At 43.4% G+C, this 20,117-nt stretch overlaps 1 protein-coding gene across 1 annotated transcript in view; it reads right to left on the bottom strand.

Annotated features, from left to right (window-relative positions):
* The window catches only part of LOC126284403 (uncharacterized), a 297,854-nt gene that overhangs the window by 81,687 nt on the left and 196,050 nt on the right, over window positions 1-20,117 (bottom strand). Inside the window, exons 4-5 of the mRNA XM_049983308.1 lie at window positions 18,842-18,991; window positions 10,247-10,391 (exon numbers count right to left, since the gene is read on the bottom strand). Of these exons, the coding sequence (XP_049839265.1) occupies window positions 10,247-10,391; window positions 18,842-18,991 (295 nt within the window). The remainder of the gene's footprint in view (window positions 1-10,246; window positions 10,392-18,841; window positions 18,992-20,117) is intronic.

Here is a 20,117-nt window from a genome sequence, read left to right as displayed (position 1 = left end):
TTTTGTGAAATTTCCAGCACAATTAGACGTTTCAGATTATTACAACTCATCTAAAATATTAAAGTCCTGTCACTGTGTGCCTGAGTAATGCCCACGTAGAATCCAGAACTGACCTAAGGTGGCTACAGAGCCTTAATCTGGGAGACGACGGACGAACACTGCAGCTCGTAGACTCGGCGGTTACTGGAGACTGTACACGACTCATTGAACTGAAGAGAATTGTCCGACGTAGCTCAGTACCACAGAATTTAACGAGGTATCGATCAGTCGCTATCCACACACGTGAAGCCCATTGGTTGGTAGCTGCTGCCGAGGGCGGCTTATCGATTGTGGTTCGGTACTCTCTGGAGTCGCGACTACCTTCACCACAGTTTCGTATGTCAGCAATGCTCCTACTCTGATGCGATGGGAATAAACGGAGTGAGTCGGTATAATGACTAAGCAACAATTCATTTCCACTTCAACGTGTTGTACTCCAGAAATGAGGATACATACCCCCTTAGACGATAAGAACGACGCGCCACGAAGATAATATCAGAAAGGGACTAAAATTGGTAGATTTGATGTACATGTACATACAAACAAATGTTATAATTTCAGAAAAACTGGAAGATTTAATCAAGAGAAAGAGCTTCACAAACCGAGGAAGTCAATGATTCAATGGTCCATTTTTGGCCCCTATGTAACCAGTTATTCTGCTTGGCACTGATTGAGAGAGTCGTTGGGTGTCTTTCGGACGGACATGTGCTAAATTCTGTTCAACTGTTGCTTTAGATCATTTAAAGCAGAAGATAGTTGGAGAGCCCTGCCCATAAAGCTTCAACTCTTTCAGTTGTGGGGATATCCGGAGACCTTGGTGGTCATGTAGGGTTCGGCAGGCACGAAGACAAGCAGTAAAAGCTGTCGCCTCTTGCAGGCGGCAGTTATCTTGCTGAAAAGTGACTTGTGGATCATTTACAGAAGGCCACGATTTGTGCCGGATGCTGGAGGTTAACGTGGTATTCTGTAAATTGTTTTCCATCGTGCTGAAAATCTGCCATTAGAACTAAGCCACCTCCGAAAAGTCTTCCGAGAGAACGGCTGCAACTAGCAGCAGGGTATCGCAGGTTATTTCTGGTGAGACAAGCAGGAGAAACATTTTGCCTTTCTGTGAGACAATATCGGAAAAATCTGGCATCTCCTGAAAAGACACAATACCTCGCCACTGTTTAGGCCCCCAGCAAAATTATTACAGTTAATGCGGCCTATGAAGGACGAAATAAGTTTTAGCGCTCCTGAATTGCACAAAATAATATAGCAGTGTGGTTTTTAATGTGGCGGCCAAACAGAGCGCACGGTGGAGCAACGCAGGACGGAACACTAGATGTGCTTACGCCCACACTATTCTGAAAAGTCAGCCGTGGCAGAACACGCTCTATTCGACGAAACATATATCATTATGAGGACGAAAGAAAAATGGCATAGCGTCTACAAAAAGCTGTGTGCATTAAAGTATCTGTATTTTCCCTGAGTACCTGGCTACCGACTTTTCATGAGACAGTTCATAGTATCCGATAAAACTGATGTTGAAGTTTAATGCGTCCCTCATATACACGTATAGTTGGTTATTTTCTAACCAAACGAGCGTTGACCAACAGCTAGAGTTCGTGGCTACCATGTTGACGGCAGGGGTTCATTTACTGCCTTTGCACTTTTTTCCTCAGTTTCATCATACAGAATATCATTAAGTACCATATATCATTGAAAGCTATTAAAAATAGTCATTTTCACTGTAGTAATCTCATTAACATATGCCAGCCGGCAGTTTACACGACCTGGGAATTCGGTACCAATCGGTTAGGGAGAGGAGACAACAAGAGGCGAGGACACGTCTAAGGAACCAAGACGCGAATTTTGTCCAAATATTTGCAATTTCAACTGAGAACCACAAAGGGAACATACATTTAACAAAAAGTTTGCTGTTATTATTGATTTATTAATGGAATTACTACGACGAAAATTACTGTTTGAATAATTTTTCATGACATATACTATTTATTGATATTCTGCCCGACGAAACTGAAAAAAATTAAGTACACGAGCATAACTTGAACTCTTACTACTAGCGCCATAGCCGCGAATATTGGCCGCTGCGCTACATTCGCTTTATCGAAACGTGACTGATGTCACATATTTAGAAGGTACGCGTACAATTCAACATCGGTCTACTCGTGAACTGGGGGCCACTAGCCAGGTACTCAGGACAGATACATCACTACGACTCATCAAAATTCATGATTAACAGTTATCATGGCCCCCTGGTAAGACCACCCCGCATGCCGCCGAGGCTCCACGCAATACAGATGCGTGAACTGGGTTGCCTGCACAGCAGGCGTTAATTGGCGGGGCGATGTGCAGCTAAGGTCTAATTCCAGTCTGACCTACAGAAGGCGATACCTTAACCGCCATACTTCGCACCGACTGTTACACGAGCGGAAACAGAGCGGTGGTCCTCATATTTCGCCTGCCAGTTGTTTATGTGGGCCCAACAAGAGGAGTCGGCCAGAGAGTCAATCAGCGAGTCCTATTTCGTATATGGACTTTGGGCCAAAGTGATACTTGTCAAACATTGCACCGTATGTAGTTTCTCTTCCAAACGAGAGCTAGGCATTGTATGTACTTGATTCTACAATTAGTAGTGCAAAATTTGACTGTGAACAACCACTCAGTAACTACTGCGAGTCAAAGTTACCTCTATAGAACTGATACAGCCAGATTTATGTGTGTTAAGGGTTGCAATAAGCTGTTTATCAAAACCTCGTGTGTGAAACGTACTCTACAACAGAACATAATACAGCAGTTTAATATGATTTTGCCTTCCGCAGCCGACCAATCACGAATTAAACGTTTCCTGTCATCAGCTTACAACTGCAAAATAACTCGTTTCCAAACACCTGATACTTTTTCCTTATACTATTCCCGAAAGTTGGAATAATCTTCACAGAAGCCCCCCTAAAATACGATATCCCAGTGGGAAATTATTCTTAAACAAGTTATTTTAGAGGCAAACACAGTAAAAATTCCACTTCTTTAATATAACCTGCCGCACTGGCTGTTAAAAACACTTTCATTAATAGATCACTACCTGTTTCACATCAGTTGAGATGCATTTTCATACAATCTGTACAAGAAACTGAAACAGTACAGATTTACAATGGTTTTAAATGTATGCATACTACCATAAATTGTCATATATTAATGAGAACTGTGTACTCACATATTCTATAAATAGTCTTGACGCGACAAAGTGTTTGCTTAGAGCCTAGTCCCTTCATTCATAGTCAACATGAAAGCGACAGCATGGTAAAAGCGGTTGTCTACGTTTAAACTAACCAGGCAGCACGTCAAGTACAACCTATTTAAATTTTTGAATTCCGTATAACTATAGAACTAAGTAAGACTATCACATTAACATTGTTAACTCTGACAGATGGGTTAAATAGGCCGTTTAATGTCGTATTATATCGTAGGCAGAAGTGTGCATGGCGCTGACGCGTTAGTATTAAGAGCTGCGTGTACGAAGTGGCGGTAAACGAGTCTCGGCCGAGCTGATGCTATCTCTGACAAGAAAGCTGGGGTCTATCTGTACAGTGCGGCTAATTTACGTGTTATCACGTGTTTATGGTCGTTAGGAATTTCTTTTTTAAAACGTTCATAGTTTAAAAAAAATAAAACTTTAAAATACAAAGTTGTACTACTCTGGAAAAGTCAAGCTAATTTCATGACTTTCTTTAATGCGACATCACGCTGTTTTCTCAGATCCAGCAAGAGTATAGCATATCCGTAGTAGTGCAGAAATTGTTTTTCTAAGAAATGTCAAATTACGTCAGTTGAGAATGAAACTAAATAAGAAGAACCACAACAAAGGATAACAGTGTCCTGCAGGGAAGCATTAGTTAGGTGTGTTGGTCTGCTAACTATTACCTATGTATCAATCAAAACTAGACCGCAGACTTTTGTGGCACAGCTCGTTCTGCTTATTAAGAGTAACTTAGCGGAACTTTGTAAGTGACCAATAAAATATTAGGTGTAATACCCTTCCTTTCACAGTTAAGCACCTGAAAATCTGTGTCTAGATTAGTTATTTAATGTTTTAACTTACTGTACAGATCACCTGAAAATGCATTTTCCTTATGCGAAACTGGCAGTGACTTTTTAATAAAAGTATCTTAACAGGTAGTGTGGAAGATCATATCCATGATTCTTAAACGTAGTCTCTTTGCAAGATAATTCTACAGTATTATACAGTAGTGTCATTAATTGCTTGTTTGCAAATGTAACCACTGCCCCTTATGAAAATTACCAGGTACTGTATACTTAACTGCAAGACTTCTCTGTTATGTTACTACCTGTTAGTATCAAGGAGTGTAGGGACCCATTGGGAACAAAAATTGTATGCTGATGAAGAGACTGCCTGCAACTTGAGAGTGACTTCGCTCAAACAGCGTTAGGTGCCACTGTTCGAACGGTAGAGCACTAACATGGACATCGCAGGCTTCGTATAGCGCTCCACATTGAAGCAGATATCGATCAGCAGTAGAATGTACTAAGGATTTCATAGCAGTCAGATTTCATCACGTCCTTTATATGGCGAAAGTGTCAGATGTGAAAATAACTTTGTATTGTAGCCCCATCACAGTTCGTTATCCTAATCTTTTGCGATATCGGAGTGTAACGCTAGCACGATGTCAGTATGGAGATGATGATGCACTAATTATCGAAAAGTATACCCTCATTAATCTGAAAACCACAACATGTTCCATGAAGACATGACTCTATCATTTATCTTATCTACGTACTATATATGCCTTAGAAGCATTATTGCAATAGGGGCTGTAAGAAATATAGAAGCTGAAAAATGCATTGCAGAATGTAATGTTACACAGAGGAGTACTCTACCTGGTACAACCAGAACAATTCCCACGTTCTTTCCTGGTAACACCAGAGGCAGAGCAGCCCAGGAATATAGCCAGTGGAATGCCAGCAGGAAAGGACCACTGATGGAGGAGGAGCGAATATGGAAGCTATTGCAACACCGCATACGAGCTAAACATCCATTTCAGCAACGTAGCAAAATAGCGTCATGGTGACAGAGGAATGTCATCATAGCAGTGACTTTGCAAAATGTCACAAGAAAGCTTAAGTGAGACGCTGGAATAACTATCCAGTTCCTGACACAACAGGAAGAGTGTCTGAACTGTGAAGTTGTGAATACTAAAGAGACGAGGAGACCTGGCCAAATACCAAACCAGGGGGACTAATGTTAATTCAATCTAACTATGATGTAACTGATATGTTTGAGTTCTCTTCAATCTACAGCCATCACGTCATCCCCAGTCAAGTGGGCGAGTCACTGCAACTGCCCATTTCTTTGCCTGTAATGGATTATGATGGTGCCAGTCTCTCTCTCTCTCCTAACAGGAGGCCATGGTACTTCACATACCCTGAGGACAGCTTGCAGACGCCTTCCCTGTGTGCAGTCTGTGACGTAATCAAGGGTGCCCTGACCATCATCTCTCAGGAGCTGAGTGCTGACTCGCTTGGCATGGGCTCAGCTGAGTGCTGCAGCAGGTTGAGTGACTGGCCTGATGACGTCAGTGCTGCTGAGCCTGAGGCCTACGAGAAAGACAGGCTGCGCGAGTACATCACATAGGTAGGCCTGCGTTCACTCGTTCGCTCAACTCACTTATTACGTATGACCAAATGATATAATGTGGAAAAAAAGTTACGTAAAATTGTTAAAGGAAAACAGAATGTCACGTTGAGATCAGCTGGAAGAATTCGAAGAAGTGCACGCACTTACGAAAGACGAGGCTTACAAAATACTCGTTCTATTCATTCAATGCTAGTCACTCTCAGACAGTTACCAATGAGGTTACGTAGCTGGGGTAGACAGGATCAACAGAAGTGTGTCACTTTTCGTAATAGGTTTGATTAGTGAATGTGAGAGCGTTACAACGAGCATACTCATCGAACTCCAGAGAGAGAGGCAAAAAAGAAAATAGTTGTTTTCACCAAATGCACTTGACGTCAAATATATGAATGAGGTAGGATGAGAACCACCCACTAATAAAAGTAACTGCTGTTATTGAGGTGGCTTTCTTACACACAAAAACTATCCGCTTTTGTAACTGGACCAAATAGGGTTTGAAGCAGATACGGCGAAAATAGGCAGCAACACAGATTAGCACAGTTTACAGTTATTTGTTCAGATGAGTTTTACAATATTGAAGTGGAGTGTAACGATTGTGTTTCGTCAATGTACTTCAGTAATCACTGTTACTGATCTGTCATTAAACGCTGATATTGTCCTAGATTCGTCGATTTATATTTAGCGTCATTTACACAGGGTCATTTTTTCCATCGTGTACAAACTCTAGAGATTGATTGACGAGAGGATACAGAACAATAAACGTCTAATGAACTTATGTCCGTGAGTGCATGGTTTCCATGCAAAGGATCATTTATTCAATAATACTTCATTATAGAGACTGCAGTCCCATACACGCTGTACCATATAGCCACAGTTGCAATACGCATCGTTTCCTGCTAGAGGCGCCCTCCCTGACATAGTAATTGGTAATATTGAGTCTGATTCACTTCTCTTGCTGGCTTACGTTATTAGGATGTGATACAGCGCTGTACACTACGATTCCGTATTCGAATCTTGAGCTTGCCGACATGGTGTGTACTCATGGAAAGGCAAATGGCGACGGGGGGCGGGCAGCAAGGTTGTATCAGGAGATCTATACCCGCCGACAACAACCACAGCATTCAATGTTTCCGACAGAGTTTCGCCGTATATCTAAGACAGGGTCGTTTCAGGAAGCAGGATATCGTGAAGGATGTACTCCAAGTGTTAGGACACCAGACTTGGAGGAAAATGTTATCAACGCTATGGAAGGCGACCACCATATAGATACCAGGCAGTTGTCCCGCTAGTACAGGAGGAGCGTTCTCCATGACAATTGTTTTCACTTACGGCGTGTGCAGGACATGCTAGCGACAAGCTTTCCACATAGGGAGCAGTTTTGCCACTGATTTCTTCATCAGGCAACCACAATACCGTGATTTTTGTCATCCATAATATTCACAGATGACGCCACCGTTACGCGGAGTGTTATTTTCAGCTTTCATAAGAGTCACTGTGGGGTAGTATGCAGAACCCACACGGTATGGTGACTGCCAATCATCAGCATCGGTGAATTTGGAACATGTGAGATGGGGTAATTGGTGACTATATTTTGGGACTAGTTTTCCTTTCACGTCGCCTATCGGGACGGAACTACCAGCGTTTCTTGCGGGAGTCTTTGTCGCCCCTGCTGCAAGAAGTTTCTTTGATAATTCGGTTATTTGGCTGCTGTATGATGGTGCTCTAGCCCACTTCGCCGCTACCGTACGGATGCATCTGAATCGTTTCTTCTCTGGTGGATGGATCGGACGAGGGGGTCCAGTTGCATATCCTTTTCGTTCACAGGATCTCACCCTTGAGATTTCCAGTTACGGGGCTACCTTAAAAGTATAGTGCACGCAGAGCTCATTGGTGACACTGGAGCAGCTTATTCTAGCTGTCTGTGACACAGTTAGGATGCAGCATTGGCGATGCGAATGGCGCGTACACGCATGCATTGAGGCACAAGAAAACCATATTCTCCACATACTGTAACTGTGGTTTCATGGTACAGCGCGTATTAGATCACAGTCTCTGTAACAATGTGTGAATAAATGGTCACTAGCATGGAAACCATGGGTCTTCGGACATAAGTTCTTTACACCTTTTTTGTTCCGTATCCTCTCATGGACCAATCCCTAGCATACTGAATTCTGTACAGTTTGGAACTTCTCGCTGACAGTGGCGACTGTAGATTGTCTTGTATTGAGGAAGTTTGTTGACGTTATATTTTATCCAACTACATGAAGCCGTGTGCCTGCTTATATTCACATCCGCATATGACTGCTGACTTGGGAACTACCAGTATGACGTAAAGGGAATGTAGAACATAGCAATTGTCGTGTGCGCCTTCTTAGAAGTTGCGCCTAACGTGTAGGCAGCTGTGTGTATTTTTGTGTAGGCTGCGTCCGAATCTTCTGAAGGACTCGTACCCCAGTGAATGCTAATAGACAGTTGTTCTTGCTACAAACCATTCGCAAGGGAAATATCCGATATTCCTCCATATGGCTGTTGATATACTTTCCGGGATGTGAGGTCGTGGTCCAAGAACTTTTTCTGCTCCTTACGTTTCGTCCAGGACTGCGCTGGACTTCCTCAGAGGAGCTGCTCCGCTGAGTCTTGCCGACTGACTGGTCGGGTGTCTGAGAGCGACTTATATATTGTGACAAAGGGGGGCGTGGTTCAGGTGACACGTGATGAGCAGTGATAATCCATAGCAAAGATCTCACAATATACACTCCTGGAAATGGAAAAAAGAACACATTGACATTGGTGTGTCAGACCCACCATACTTGCTCCGGACACTGCAAGAGGGCTGTACAAGCAATGATCACACGCACGGCACAGCGGACACACCAGGAACTGCGGTGTTGGCCGTCGAATGGCGCTAGCTGCGCAGCATTTGTGCACCGCCGCCGTCAGTGTCAGCCAGTTTGCCGTGGCATACGGAGTTCCATCGCAGTCTTTAACACTGGTAGCATGCCGCGACAGCGTGGCCGTGAACCGTATGTGCAGTTGACGGACTTTGAGCGAGGGCGTATAGTGGGCATGCGGGAGGCCGGGTGGACGTACCGCCGAATTGCTCAACACATGGGGCGTGAGGTCTCCACAGTACATCGATGTTGTCGCCAGTGGTCGGCGGAAGGTGCATGTGCCCGTCGACCTGGGACCGGACCGCAGCGACGCACGGATGCACGCCAAGACCGTAGGATCCTACGCAGTGCCGTAGGGGACCGCACCGCCACTTCCCAGCAAATTAGGGACACTGTTGCTCCTGGGGTATCGGCGAGGACCATTCGCAACCGTCTCCATGAAGCTGGGCCACGGTCCCGCACACCGTTAGGCCGTCTTCCGCTCACGCCCCAACATCGTGCAGCCCGCCTCCAGTGGTGTCGCGACAGGCGTGAATGGAGGGACGAATGGAGACGTGTCGTCTTCAGCGATGAGAGTCGCTTCTGCCTTGGTGCCAATGATGGTCGTATGCGTGTTTGGCGCCGTGAAGGTGAGCGCCACAATCAGGACTGCATACGACCGAGGCACACAGGGCCAACACCCGGCATCATGGTGTGGGGAGCGATCTCCTACACTGGCCGTACACCTCTGGTGATCGTCGAGGGGACACTGAATAGTGCACGGTACATCCAAACCGTCATCGAACCCATCGTTCTACCATTCCTAGACCGGCAAGGGATCTTGCTGTTCCAACAGGATAATGCACGTCCGCATGTATCCCGTGCCACCCAACGTGCTCTAGAAGTTGTAAGTCAACTACCTTGGCCAGCAAGATCTCCGGATCTTTCCCCCATTGACCATGTTTGGGACTGGTTGAAGCGTCGTCTCACGCGGTGTGCACGTCCAGCACGAACGCTGGTCCAACTGAGGCGCCAGGTGGAAATGGCATGGCAAGCCGTTCCACAGGACTACATCCAGCATCTCTACGATCGTCTCCATGGGAGAATACCAGCGTGCATTGCTGCGAAATGTGGATATACACTGTACTAGTGCCGACATTGTGCATGCTCTGTTGCCTGTGTCTATCTGCCTGTGGTTCTGTCAGTGTGATCATGTGATGTATCTGACCCCAGGAATGTTTCAATAAAGTTTCCCCTTCCTGGGACAATGAATTCGCGGTGTTCTTATTTCAATTTCCAGGAGTGTATAAGTCGCTCTCAGACACCCGACCAGTCAGTCGGCAAGACTCAGCGGAGCAGCGCCTCTAAGGAAGTCCAGCGCAGTCCTGGACGAAACGTAAGGAGCAGAAAAAGTTCTTGGACCACGACCTCACATCCCGGAAAGTATATCAACAGCCATGTCATCCGGTCGTGAAAGCCTTCATTCTACCTCCTCCATATGCCACAAGTTGGTTTATGGATGGTAGGATTTGATGATGATGCTGAAAGTTGTGTAAAGCGTTCCATATTCAAGAGTATGTCGATCAGCAGAAACCAAACCAGACATCGCTGAAACATGGACCAGGTCGAGGTGTGACACGAGTGAGAATCAGAGGGACTGTAGGCAGGGCAGAGCACGAGATACCTTTGGGTGTTGCGGACGAGCGGCCAGTTGGTCCTCCGTGAGGTAGCGGATGACGTCCTGGATGCTGTTTGGCCCTCCGGAAAACTTGTAGCCCGCTAGCTGCGCGTACTGAAGAGCGTCTCCATCACTGGCGCTCTCGGGAAACCTGCGCAAGAGTGGCGAATCAAATATCAAAAATTGTTACAGTTAGTAATAGACGTACACGGTGTTCCCGTAAGCGCGTGCAAAAATGTAACAGGACGTAAACAATGCTCCACTGAACAATTTGAGGTAGGGAACCTACACTCGGAGAAGCCAGCTCAAGAAGACATTGATAACATGTGTACAAGGTTACACGAACTGTGCTCTTTGTTTACATGTACATTCTCATTTCCTGGAAGGAAACAAGGATGACGAGCCTGATACCAGGACGTCCTGACGCCGGTTTTGTTTACTTGTCAATAAGGAGGCTTTACTGTATCCTGTTTTCATTGTCCAAAGACAGAACGTGGTATGAATGAACGACAGACCCCTTCATTACTCAGTGCTATTCAGAGACGTACATTATAGTACAATGGAGCAGTACCCGTACTTCCGGCCGATGTGGCCGAGTGATTCTAGGCGCTACAGTCTGGAACCGCGCGACCACTACGGTCGCAGGTTAGAATCCTACCTCGGGCATGGATGTGTGTGATGTCTTTAGGTTAGTTACGTTTAAGTCCCATAGTGCTCAGAGCCAGCCAGTACCCGTACTGTATTTCGTGGTCGCTGGATTTGAAGGGGAGATCACCTGACCTGAATCCTCTTGGTTATTTCCTACGAAGAAATCTAAAGTCATTTGTGTAAGAGACCCCAGTGGATACGGACATAAAAAATATACTTGGCGTGGTGCGTCAGAATCTTGTCCGATGTCGTTATGTTTTCAAGCAGGTCTATCGCTGTCAGTTTCAGCATATTTTGTAAGACACAGAACAAATGGCAGGCTCATTGCGTAAATGATGGTATTTCCAGTAGCAAATGAAAAAATTACTACACAGTAATGTGATTTTTTTCCTGTTGTCTCCTAAAGCTGCCCTCGCCGACCCCAGGTTCCCTACCTCAAATTGTTCAGTGGACCATGCTCTATGCCCTGTTAAATTTTTTAACGCTCTTAAGGAAACATCTTGTGGTTGTATTCATCCATAGATCAGTTTACAATGATACTGGACGTGTCATACTGCTGCAATTTCAGAAAAGGAAAAGAAATATTTTTATAATTACAGTTATTTACACTGTTACAGTTCTAATTTGACATAAATTGGACAGGCCGTAATTATTTGGCCGTGGCCTTAACGTGAGGACCATTCCGGCATTTGTCTGAAGTAATTAAGGGAAACCACCAGAACTGTACAGCAAGATTATGGATGGAGATTGGACCTTGAATCCTTCAGAATAAAAGACGAGTCTGTACAAAACAATGCAGTCTCAGTCACGCTATCCCCAGCGTACAACATCGTTTTGGAATGTTCATGTTTACTAATGCAAAGAACTAATGTCACACTGTTCATTCAGTTATCACTATCAGTCACCATACCCGCTACGTACACAACAGGCAATTTAATTAAATTATAACGCTATACCCACTATCATCTAACATCACCATCCTGTAACAACATTAACGTCAATGAACAATGTGACGATAGTAAATAATAGAGCGTGTGATGACAAAATTTCTCTACACTTACGGATGAGCGTTAATTACTCTGTCCATTTCTTCGCTGTCCTTACTCACAGAAATATGTTAGTGACATCAGGCTCGTTCTACAGCCAGTTTCACATGCTGGTGATCTAAATTTTCTTAATAATGCTCCGTGAACAGAACGGTATTTTCTCTCCAGAGGTTAACTCTTAAGCTTGCGGAACATCTCCTGAAAAGTCTATCACTGATGGAAAGTACCAGTAAGAAAACAAGCAAGCCGAGTCTCGATTGTTTCAGTGTCTCCCATTAATCCGACCTGTAGGGAATCACAAGCACGCTAACAGTACTGAAGAATGGGTGGCACCAGTGTTCTTCTCCTTCTGCTTCCCCAAAATATTCTCCCAATAAACAGAACCGACAATTCGACTTCTCTACAACACTCTGCACTTGCTCGTTCCATTTCATATCGCTTTGCATTGCTACGCCTAGATGTTTAATGGACGAGAATATGTCAGACTGAACAATACTGTTGCTGTATTCGAACATTTTCGGTTATTTTTATTACTTATTTGCATTAACCTACAATTTTTTACATTTAGAGCAAGCTTTTCTTTATAGTGAATATAAATTTCGTCTAAGTCATCTTGTATAGTTATTCAACGACGGCACCTTCCCTACATCACAGTATCATCTGCAAACAGCCATATATTGCTGCTCGACCTATCCGGGACATCGTAAATGTATACAGAGAATAAAAGTGGTCCTATCACACTCCCCTAGGGCACTCCGGATGAGACCCTCGTCTCTGTTGAACACTCGCCGCTGAGGACAAGGTGATGGGTTCTATTACTTAAGAAACGTTCGAGTCATTCACGTACCTGGGAACCTTTTCTGAATGCTCGTACCTTTGCTAACGGTCTGTAGTGGGGTACCGGATCAAATGCTTTCCGGAAATTTAGGAGTATGGAATCTTCCTCTTGCTCTTCACCGATGGTCCACATGATATTGTGCGACGAAAGGGAACGATGAGTGTAGCACGAACGATGCTTCCTATATCTTTGCTGGTTTGTAGACGTAAGCTCTTCTGTCTGAAGGAAATTTTTTTTACTGGAACAGAGAATATTTTCAAGAATTTCGCAACATACCAATGTTATAGATATTTTCTCTAATTTTCCGGGTCGTTCCTATACCATCTTGTAGACAGTTGTCATCTCATCCTTTTTTTTTTTTTTTTTTTTTTTTTTGCAGGTCCCCAGCATCCTCCTGTGTCAACGATATTTTAAACGCGGCGTTGAAGACTTTGGCTTTCCTTTTACTGTATTTTATTACCACACGAGTAACTGGACATAAGCCTTCGGCTCGCTTATCGATTTGAAGTAGGACCAAAATCCTCCCAGGTGCTACAATCTCTGCTTTCTCGACGGTTTCTGAAGATTGATGTTTAACCACGGTAGAACTTTGCCGTCCTTAATCCCTTTACTCAGCACGCATTGGCCTGTTTCAACTTTGCCCAAATTCCTCTACTTCCACCGTATTGGAATTAAATTCGAAGTGAGATGCTAACAACTGTTAATCTGATCATTAGCGTCGCTATGATGAAGTCGTGATGACTAATCTGCACTGATCTGTCAAATATATGCCTCAATCAAGTGCAGTGTTTAAGTCAAACAGGTGTCCAAAACGTTACTGCCAATTGTAAAGTTGTAACGCAAAGTTATTTTCACGTCTAAAAGCAAATACCCCGCTAAATAGGCAGATAAAAGTCAGATGGAATATCAGAATGGGTAAAAAGAAAACTCCTTACAAACAGTTAAAAATTGAAGTTTGCTTATGAAAAGTAATTAATGAATTAATCACATGTTGAAGACCGGTTTTACTTTAAATGTTATTGCTCAGGACTTCAAGAACGTGAAATAAATCCGAGCCGTTGTAAAAATTGCTGTTTTGAAGAGCGCGCCGCAACGTGTTGTGTGAAGCAGTCGACCTCCGTTTCTGGCGGTGGCGCCGCTGTGGCAATCGCAGCTTTGATGTCTCCTTCTGGTGGAAAAGGGGAAGGGTTGCCTGTTCACGTGCATTTAAGGGGCGCTATGAGCTCTCCAGTCGGTCAGTCTGGGTCAGTCTCTCGTCCCCACCTTGCTAGTCTCTCTCTCTCGTCCACATTTGTTAGGCAATTAGTGTCTGTCTGTCGTTCGGACCAACCTTTAAAGCCGGCAAAATGAGAGTCTTTCCACTCCGCCTGTAAGAGAACTCAGCGAGTGGTCGTCCGGTCGGACTTAGTTCCTGCATCTGAGTCTGCGCGTTAGGCCGCCAGTCTGATGGAGTTGTTCAGGCAATGGTCATTGGCGGTTGGATCGATCGGTTGGTCGGTCGCGCACTGAGATACTATATGACTTGTCCGTCTCGAGCGTCGGCGCAAATGAGTTCGCCAAGTGAGTCCAGTGGGCTGTGGCGTATAGCGAGGGGTAGTGACTTCGCGGAGGACACGAGCGCAACAGGAGTCAACCCACGACATCAGTCTGGCCGGTGCGAGTTTCGACGCCGTGAGACGGGAGGTCGGCGCGCCTTCCTGCGTCCGTTGAAGCGGCTGGCAGCGGACGGTTCGGGAGAGCGATTTGGGGGTGCTGCGCCAGGTCTTCTCGAGAAATCGCAGTTTGTTACAAGTTAAGTGATTGGCGATATCTTGTTTGATTTACTCTTGTTAAATTCTACTTGTTTTCCTGGTGAGGTCACCAGCCGTTTTGCTTTGGGGTCGGCCCACCATTCTCCTCCGTTTTCCCACCCGCCGGAAGGTGGTTGTTTATAAATTGGGTGGTCCGTTTTTCCCTTGTGGTGTAGGGGCGGGTTAGAGCAACCTGCGGTTCGGGTTGTTCGGTAATCTCCCTATCAATCTACCGTACGTTAGTAGCTGCCTCTGTTATGTTCGTTGGATTTGGTGGGTTAACGAATTTATTGAATGGAGTGTAACGGCCTAGTACCTGAAATATGTTTTGATATTTGGAAACTTTGATATTATTGCCTATGATCTTGAGAAGGGGTATCTGATTACTGTAGAGCATCTTAACTATTGTTTGGCCAACCTTGTAGAATTTTATATAAGATTGCATTTCATGGCCTTTTATTTAAATGATCATTTTAGTATATAAAGTTGCCACCCTTTCACCGTAAGACTTTCTTAGATGTTCGGTGGCAAGGTTTATATTTTAATTGCTAGTGTTTTGTACCATTTCTATCCCTCCTACAGGAGGTGTGTAGTTTGTGTGCTTGTGTAAATTGTTAAAACGCTTAGTTTAATGTTATCTGGTGTGTTGCAGATTTCTACCAGTGTAGTCTTTCAGAGGCTGTTGTGAGCGGTGAGCGGTCGTAATTACGGCCGTGTCCAAAGGGTACGGCAAGGTTCTCTGCCCGAAAGATCATACAGTCAAAACTTGTTTCTTTCTGCCTCTGAATACATTGTAACGTTGATATTTAGAGGGTGTTTTTTGATTATTATTTTAAATCTGTTTCATTAAAAGAAATGCTTTTAGGCAGTATTAAAGTGAATAAAATTCCGATTTGTTAAAAGGAATTCCCTGGTAACTACTCCCATGCTTACATAATGTGATTACATGTGTTAATGTTGTTGATGGATCGCTAGTAAATAAAATAAATTCTAAAGAATATTCTTTGAAAATAAATCACGATTCAAAATCAATTGCTGCTTTAAGCTTGTCATCACCAACAGGTGGCGGCATTCATATTTCGATATACGAATCACGCTTAATTTAAAACAGAACAGAACCTCAAATTCATTATTTTGTATATCTATGAAGCTTGTCAGTTGTCACCATTATCTTTGCAAATGTAAAACACCTGAAGAAATACGTCAGCAACACCAAAGTGTAAAATGTTTGTCTGAAGTATCTCGATGTCGTTTTTGACACACACATCCGTCAAGCTGAAGCATAAAGATGAATGTGAACCCAAAAGTAGGTACCTAAGTGCTATTTACAAGCCTAATTAGTTTCAATTAACATCTTAAACTAACAGTTGACAGTACATGTTATTTCTAGAAGATCGATGTCATAACAATAACCACACCTGGCTTATATCTGCAGAAAAATATTAGCTAAAATAAACGCTTACAGGCAAGCACGCAAACAAACAAGCAATCTTAATTTCTCGAAGACAAAAATTAATTGGCGCTACTAGTAGTGTAACTTACAATGCAATCTTAAATACAACGTTTCCACATCTCAATTTTTCTGAAGCGCCGTTGTATGAGGGACAAAGGTACTGCATTCTTTTGCAAGGCATTAATTTAAAGGAGGAAGACATGAAGCCTAGAGTGTAATGTCTCGTCACATACAAGTAAGCAGACAAAGCGGACGATCGGCTGGATGGAGGCTTGCAATGTCACTAGCTGTATTTTTTCCGAATAGACTATCTTGGCTTCAGGCTCAAGTAATTTACCATGTAAAAGGCAAAACAGGAGGGCCAGCTAGATATTTAAACCACTTCCTTTCTTAATACGATTCCAGGAATCTAGCAATTCCGTCACCTTCATTTTATTATGAAAATCTGCTCAGACTGTGTGGCTCTTTGGAGTACCAGGTTAAGAGTGCTGTAATGTAGCAGAGCAGTGAGGATTATCGAATTGAAGGATGAAGCACTGTCTGGCCACCGACCAGTGACACCGACCGCAAGTTAGGAAATTCCAAGATTCAGTGCCAGTTTCTCTGTAGTATCAGGCTTACACACGCTGTCTGTCTAGAGGTTATTTTCATTCCTGCGCATTATTGCCGTATTTACGTCAGATCGATTGCAATGTATTGTAGTATACCTTAATCTCTTTTCGCTCTCTAGCAATTGACGCAGCGCTGAATACACGTCCATGACTCATAAATTTTATTTCACGACTGGAAGTTTAAATGTTGAAGTATGACTTTTCTGTAGAATCATGAAAACTAACTTAACCAGTACAGTCTTAAGCATTAATTAAGGTGTTGAAGGTCTCAAAAAATTAACTGCTGTACATGAATATTTCTCTTTCAGACATTTCCTTCTTTCCTGACTATGTACTTTTAAATTCACATTCGTAACCATTTTACAGTTTGATACTTAATTTTTGCTTTAACTTCTTCCTAGTAATGAAGATGGCACTTCTTCTATTATACTCATTTTGAAAAGATGGTGGTACGACATGAAATGATTAGTTTCCAGTGAAAAGCAGCAGGCTGACAGCCTGATTATATCAGTGCCGTATGACATAGTATGGACTCACCTCTACATAGAATGAACGCGATGAACCCCGAGACAATACACTTACATGACCAACAGGTATGAGGGGGAGTTTCGTTTCAGAATTCAGTCGTCAGCTGGAGTACACGAAACACAGGACTAAATGAGGTAGCTAGTTACATTACTGTATCGATCGCCATCAGAAGATGGGGTTGTTCGGACTTGAGGATGCAACAACACAGGTGCACAGAACGAAGTTCACATATGAGCGTACCATATCGTTAGACTAGCGGCAGATAGGGGAAAAAGATGAAGCCGATACATGCTCTTCATTTGACGCCTGTCAGGCATAGGTGAAAGCTTCACTAGGTAACAATATTCCTACACACGCCATTACAGACGCTTGATGTAGTAATATAATGTTTTTAAATGGTGCCGCTGAGACTAATCATACTATCGGGGCAGCGTTTCTATGCAACCAACACAGTATTCAGAAGGGCTCAAGGGAATATGCTAATTTCGATACGGCCGCGTGTATTGTGCCCCAATATAGAACGTCGACAATCCATTTTCCATCGGAAAATATGGCTCGCGTTAAGTGGGATTGCTATTTCTGTGAGATGCTAGCCGAGGACGGTCTCTCGAGTTCGTAAATGATGTTCATGTACTCAGAATTTAGAGGATCAATTATCCAGAAGTACAGAGGGCGATTAATAAATACATTTGCAACCTTTGGAGGCAGAGTGATACTTCGTTTTCTAACGTAATAATTCTTGATAGTCGCCTCCTGTTTATCGCTGGATCGTAAACTCAGCATGATTCGATATTTCCGCGATCTTTCTATCCGCCATCTGTTATTGCTGCTGAGTTCCACTGAATACTGACGTCCTCGCTGCAAAATCATCGTCTTATATTGATCTCCATACCGTAATCGTACACATGGCAGAGCATATGTCAGTTCCGACGCTGAACATTTGATGCCTTTGTTTAATGGTAATCGTTACTCTGAAAAGCAGACTCTTCGGGCTATGACGCTTTGACCATCCCCGGAGGTGCATGAAGAGGAGCGTAGATCTGGCGTTTATTCCTTATGTTGAGGCATGTCGTTTAAGACTGGAAGAATGTTAAAAATTCTGAACATTAGGAGTGTTTTCCGTCAGCATTCTAAGATTAGACCATTACTCTGTCTTGCGAAAAATTTTTTGAGACTTCGTAAATCCGGCATATACGCAATTCCGCGCCAGAGTGCGTATTCCCACATCAACTGTTGTATTCGTACAGTTCACAACAGATGCGACGAACATCGCCGTCACACGTGGCTACAACAGGCTAAAACATCGGCTGTATCAGAATACTGCTTAAACGAAGTACGCGGGATGACATTTGACGAGACTGTGACAGTTGCCAGCGCTTCCGGTATTTGCAACACTGTAGATAAAAAGGGAGCTGAAATGGGGTTGTCAGACAATTTGTTTAATAGAGACAATCGTTTTCCTCTTAGCAAGACATGGAACCCTGCACTATCTCGCATCAAAACACAGCACAGCCCAAGTGTCTGAAAATAAAAACATTATTAATCAGTGTTATTAAATACTGGGTGAATGAATTGATTCGGATAAGGTATGAAGACATATATCATCCGGTTTTCCTGTCGTAAGAGCCCACTTTAATGACTCCAGCTCGGTCATATGTGAAGGCAGAGTCCGGAGCGTGTGGCTTACCTCACATCTTGGCGGTGGAAGCCTGTGCGATGTTTGCTCTTGTAATTTGTGCTGTACTCCTGATGTGACTGCTGTGGTGGGTTCAGAAACTGCCTTGCCTCGCCGCAGTCTCCAGAGCAAGGAAATTCGTTACTGCGACCATCACGGAACCTGCAGAATAAAGCTGTCATCTATATGTAAATCATGATAGTCAACGATCATTTGTACAATACAGTGCGATCGAAACGACGCATACATGAAAATACATGTACCTCTCAGTAGGAGTAACATTATATTTCTACAATCAGCCAACGCACGATAGCTTCGCAGATATTAACTACAACAAATGAAGACACCTGTGTAATTGGTATAGGTCACGTGGCGTTGGTAGTATCGGGCTGTTCATTGTTTAGTAAATATGTCGTACTTTGCCAGTCGTTCGTATACATATTTTGTACACGTGTTTCCTAGGAAATATACAGATACTGCAGTGCTGAACAACTGAACAACAATGAAATAAATTGTCTGTTTACGGGAATGCGTATTGGTCTGCAGAAAAGAAGAGAACCAGGAGACTGGCCATTTTGACAGACGTGAAACTGTCTTTGGTGAGGAATTTGAAGCTTTGTTCGATATCGGAAAATCTGATGTGAGTATCTGTCCAACTTCAATGTTCTTGTGGTAGATCCCATAAACTCTTTCGAAAGGTATTCGTGCATATCATGTTCGTAGTATGCGGAAATTGAAGGCACAGAAAATGGTTTTGTATACCGCAAATGGATTCAGTAAGTTATTAACATTGTTGCCACGTTTTCGTCACTTATGAGACATGGTTTACGTCCTTGGATAGTCCATTAGCCATAACATCAGAACCTGATCAATAGATATGTCAAATGTCTTCCATGAAAACATTATGAGCCGTGAGACAACTGGATTGTGTACTGCTCTATCGTGTTGCATTAACGTAGACCGTATTTTCTTTGACACTACGGTGAACAGTTTTGTGCAGCAAGCAATAAAAGGTGATATCATTAATACGAATATAGATGTCAAGTTTTTCATTTAACGATCTACAATTACATATTCAATAAACTGCCGTTAAATGCAGTGTATCCGATGAATTAGGAAATGTTGGCTTGATGGGAAGATTAAAAACCATAAACAGTAGAAAACTGGAATCGTTTGAAGAAATGCCATTGGGTGACAGTAAAAGCGACCAGCAAAAACGCCTCTGGCTAAGACAACACAAGTTGATTAAGCGCTAAAGCCTTCTATAAAACTTTTCTTAGTAAAAGTT

The sequence above is a fragment of the Schistocerca gregaria genome, chromosome 8 (genome assembly GCF_023897955.1).
Source record: "Schistocerca gregaria isolate iqSchGreg1 chromosome 8, iqSchGreg1.2, whole genome shotgun sequence".
NCBI classification, from domain to species: Eukaryota; Metazoa; Arthropoda; class Insecta; order Orthoptera; family Acrididae; genus Schistocerca; species Schistocerca gregaria.
This window is presented reverse-complemented; position numbering and strand designations above follow the sequence as displayed.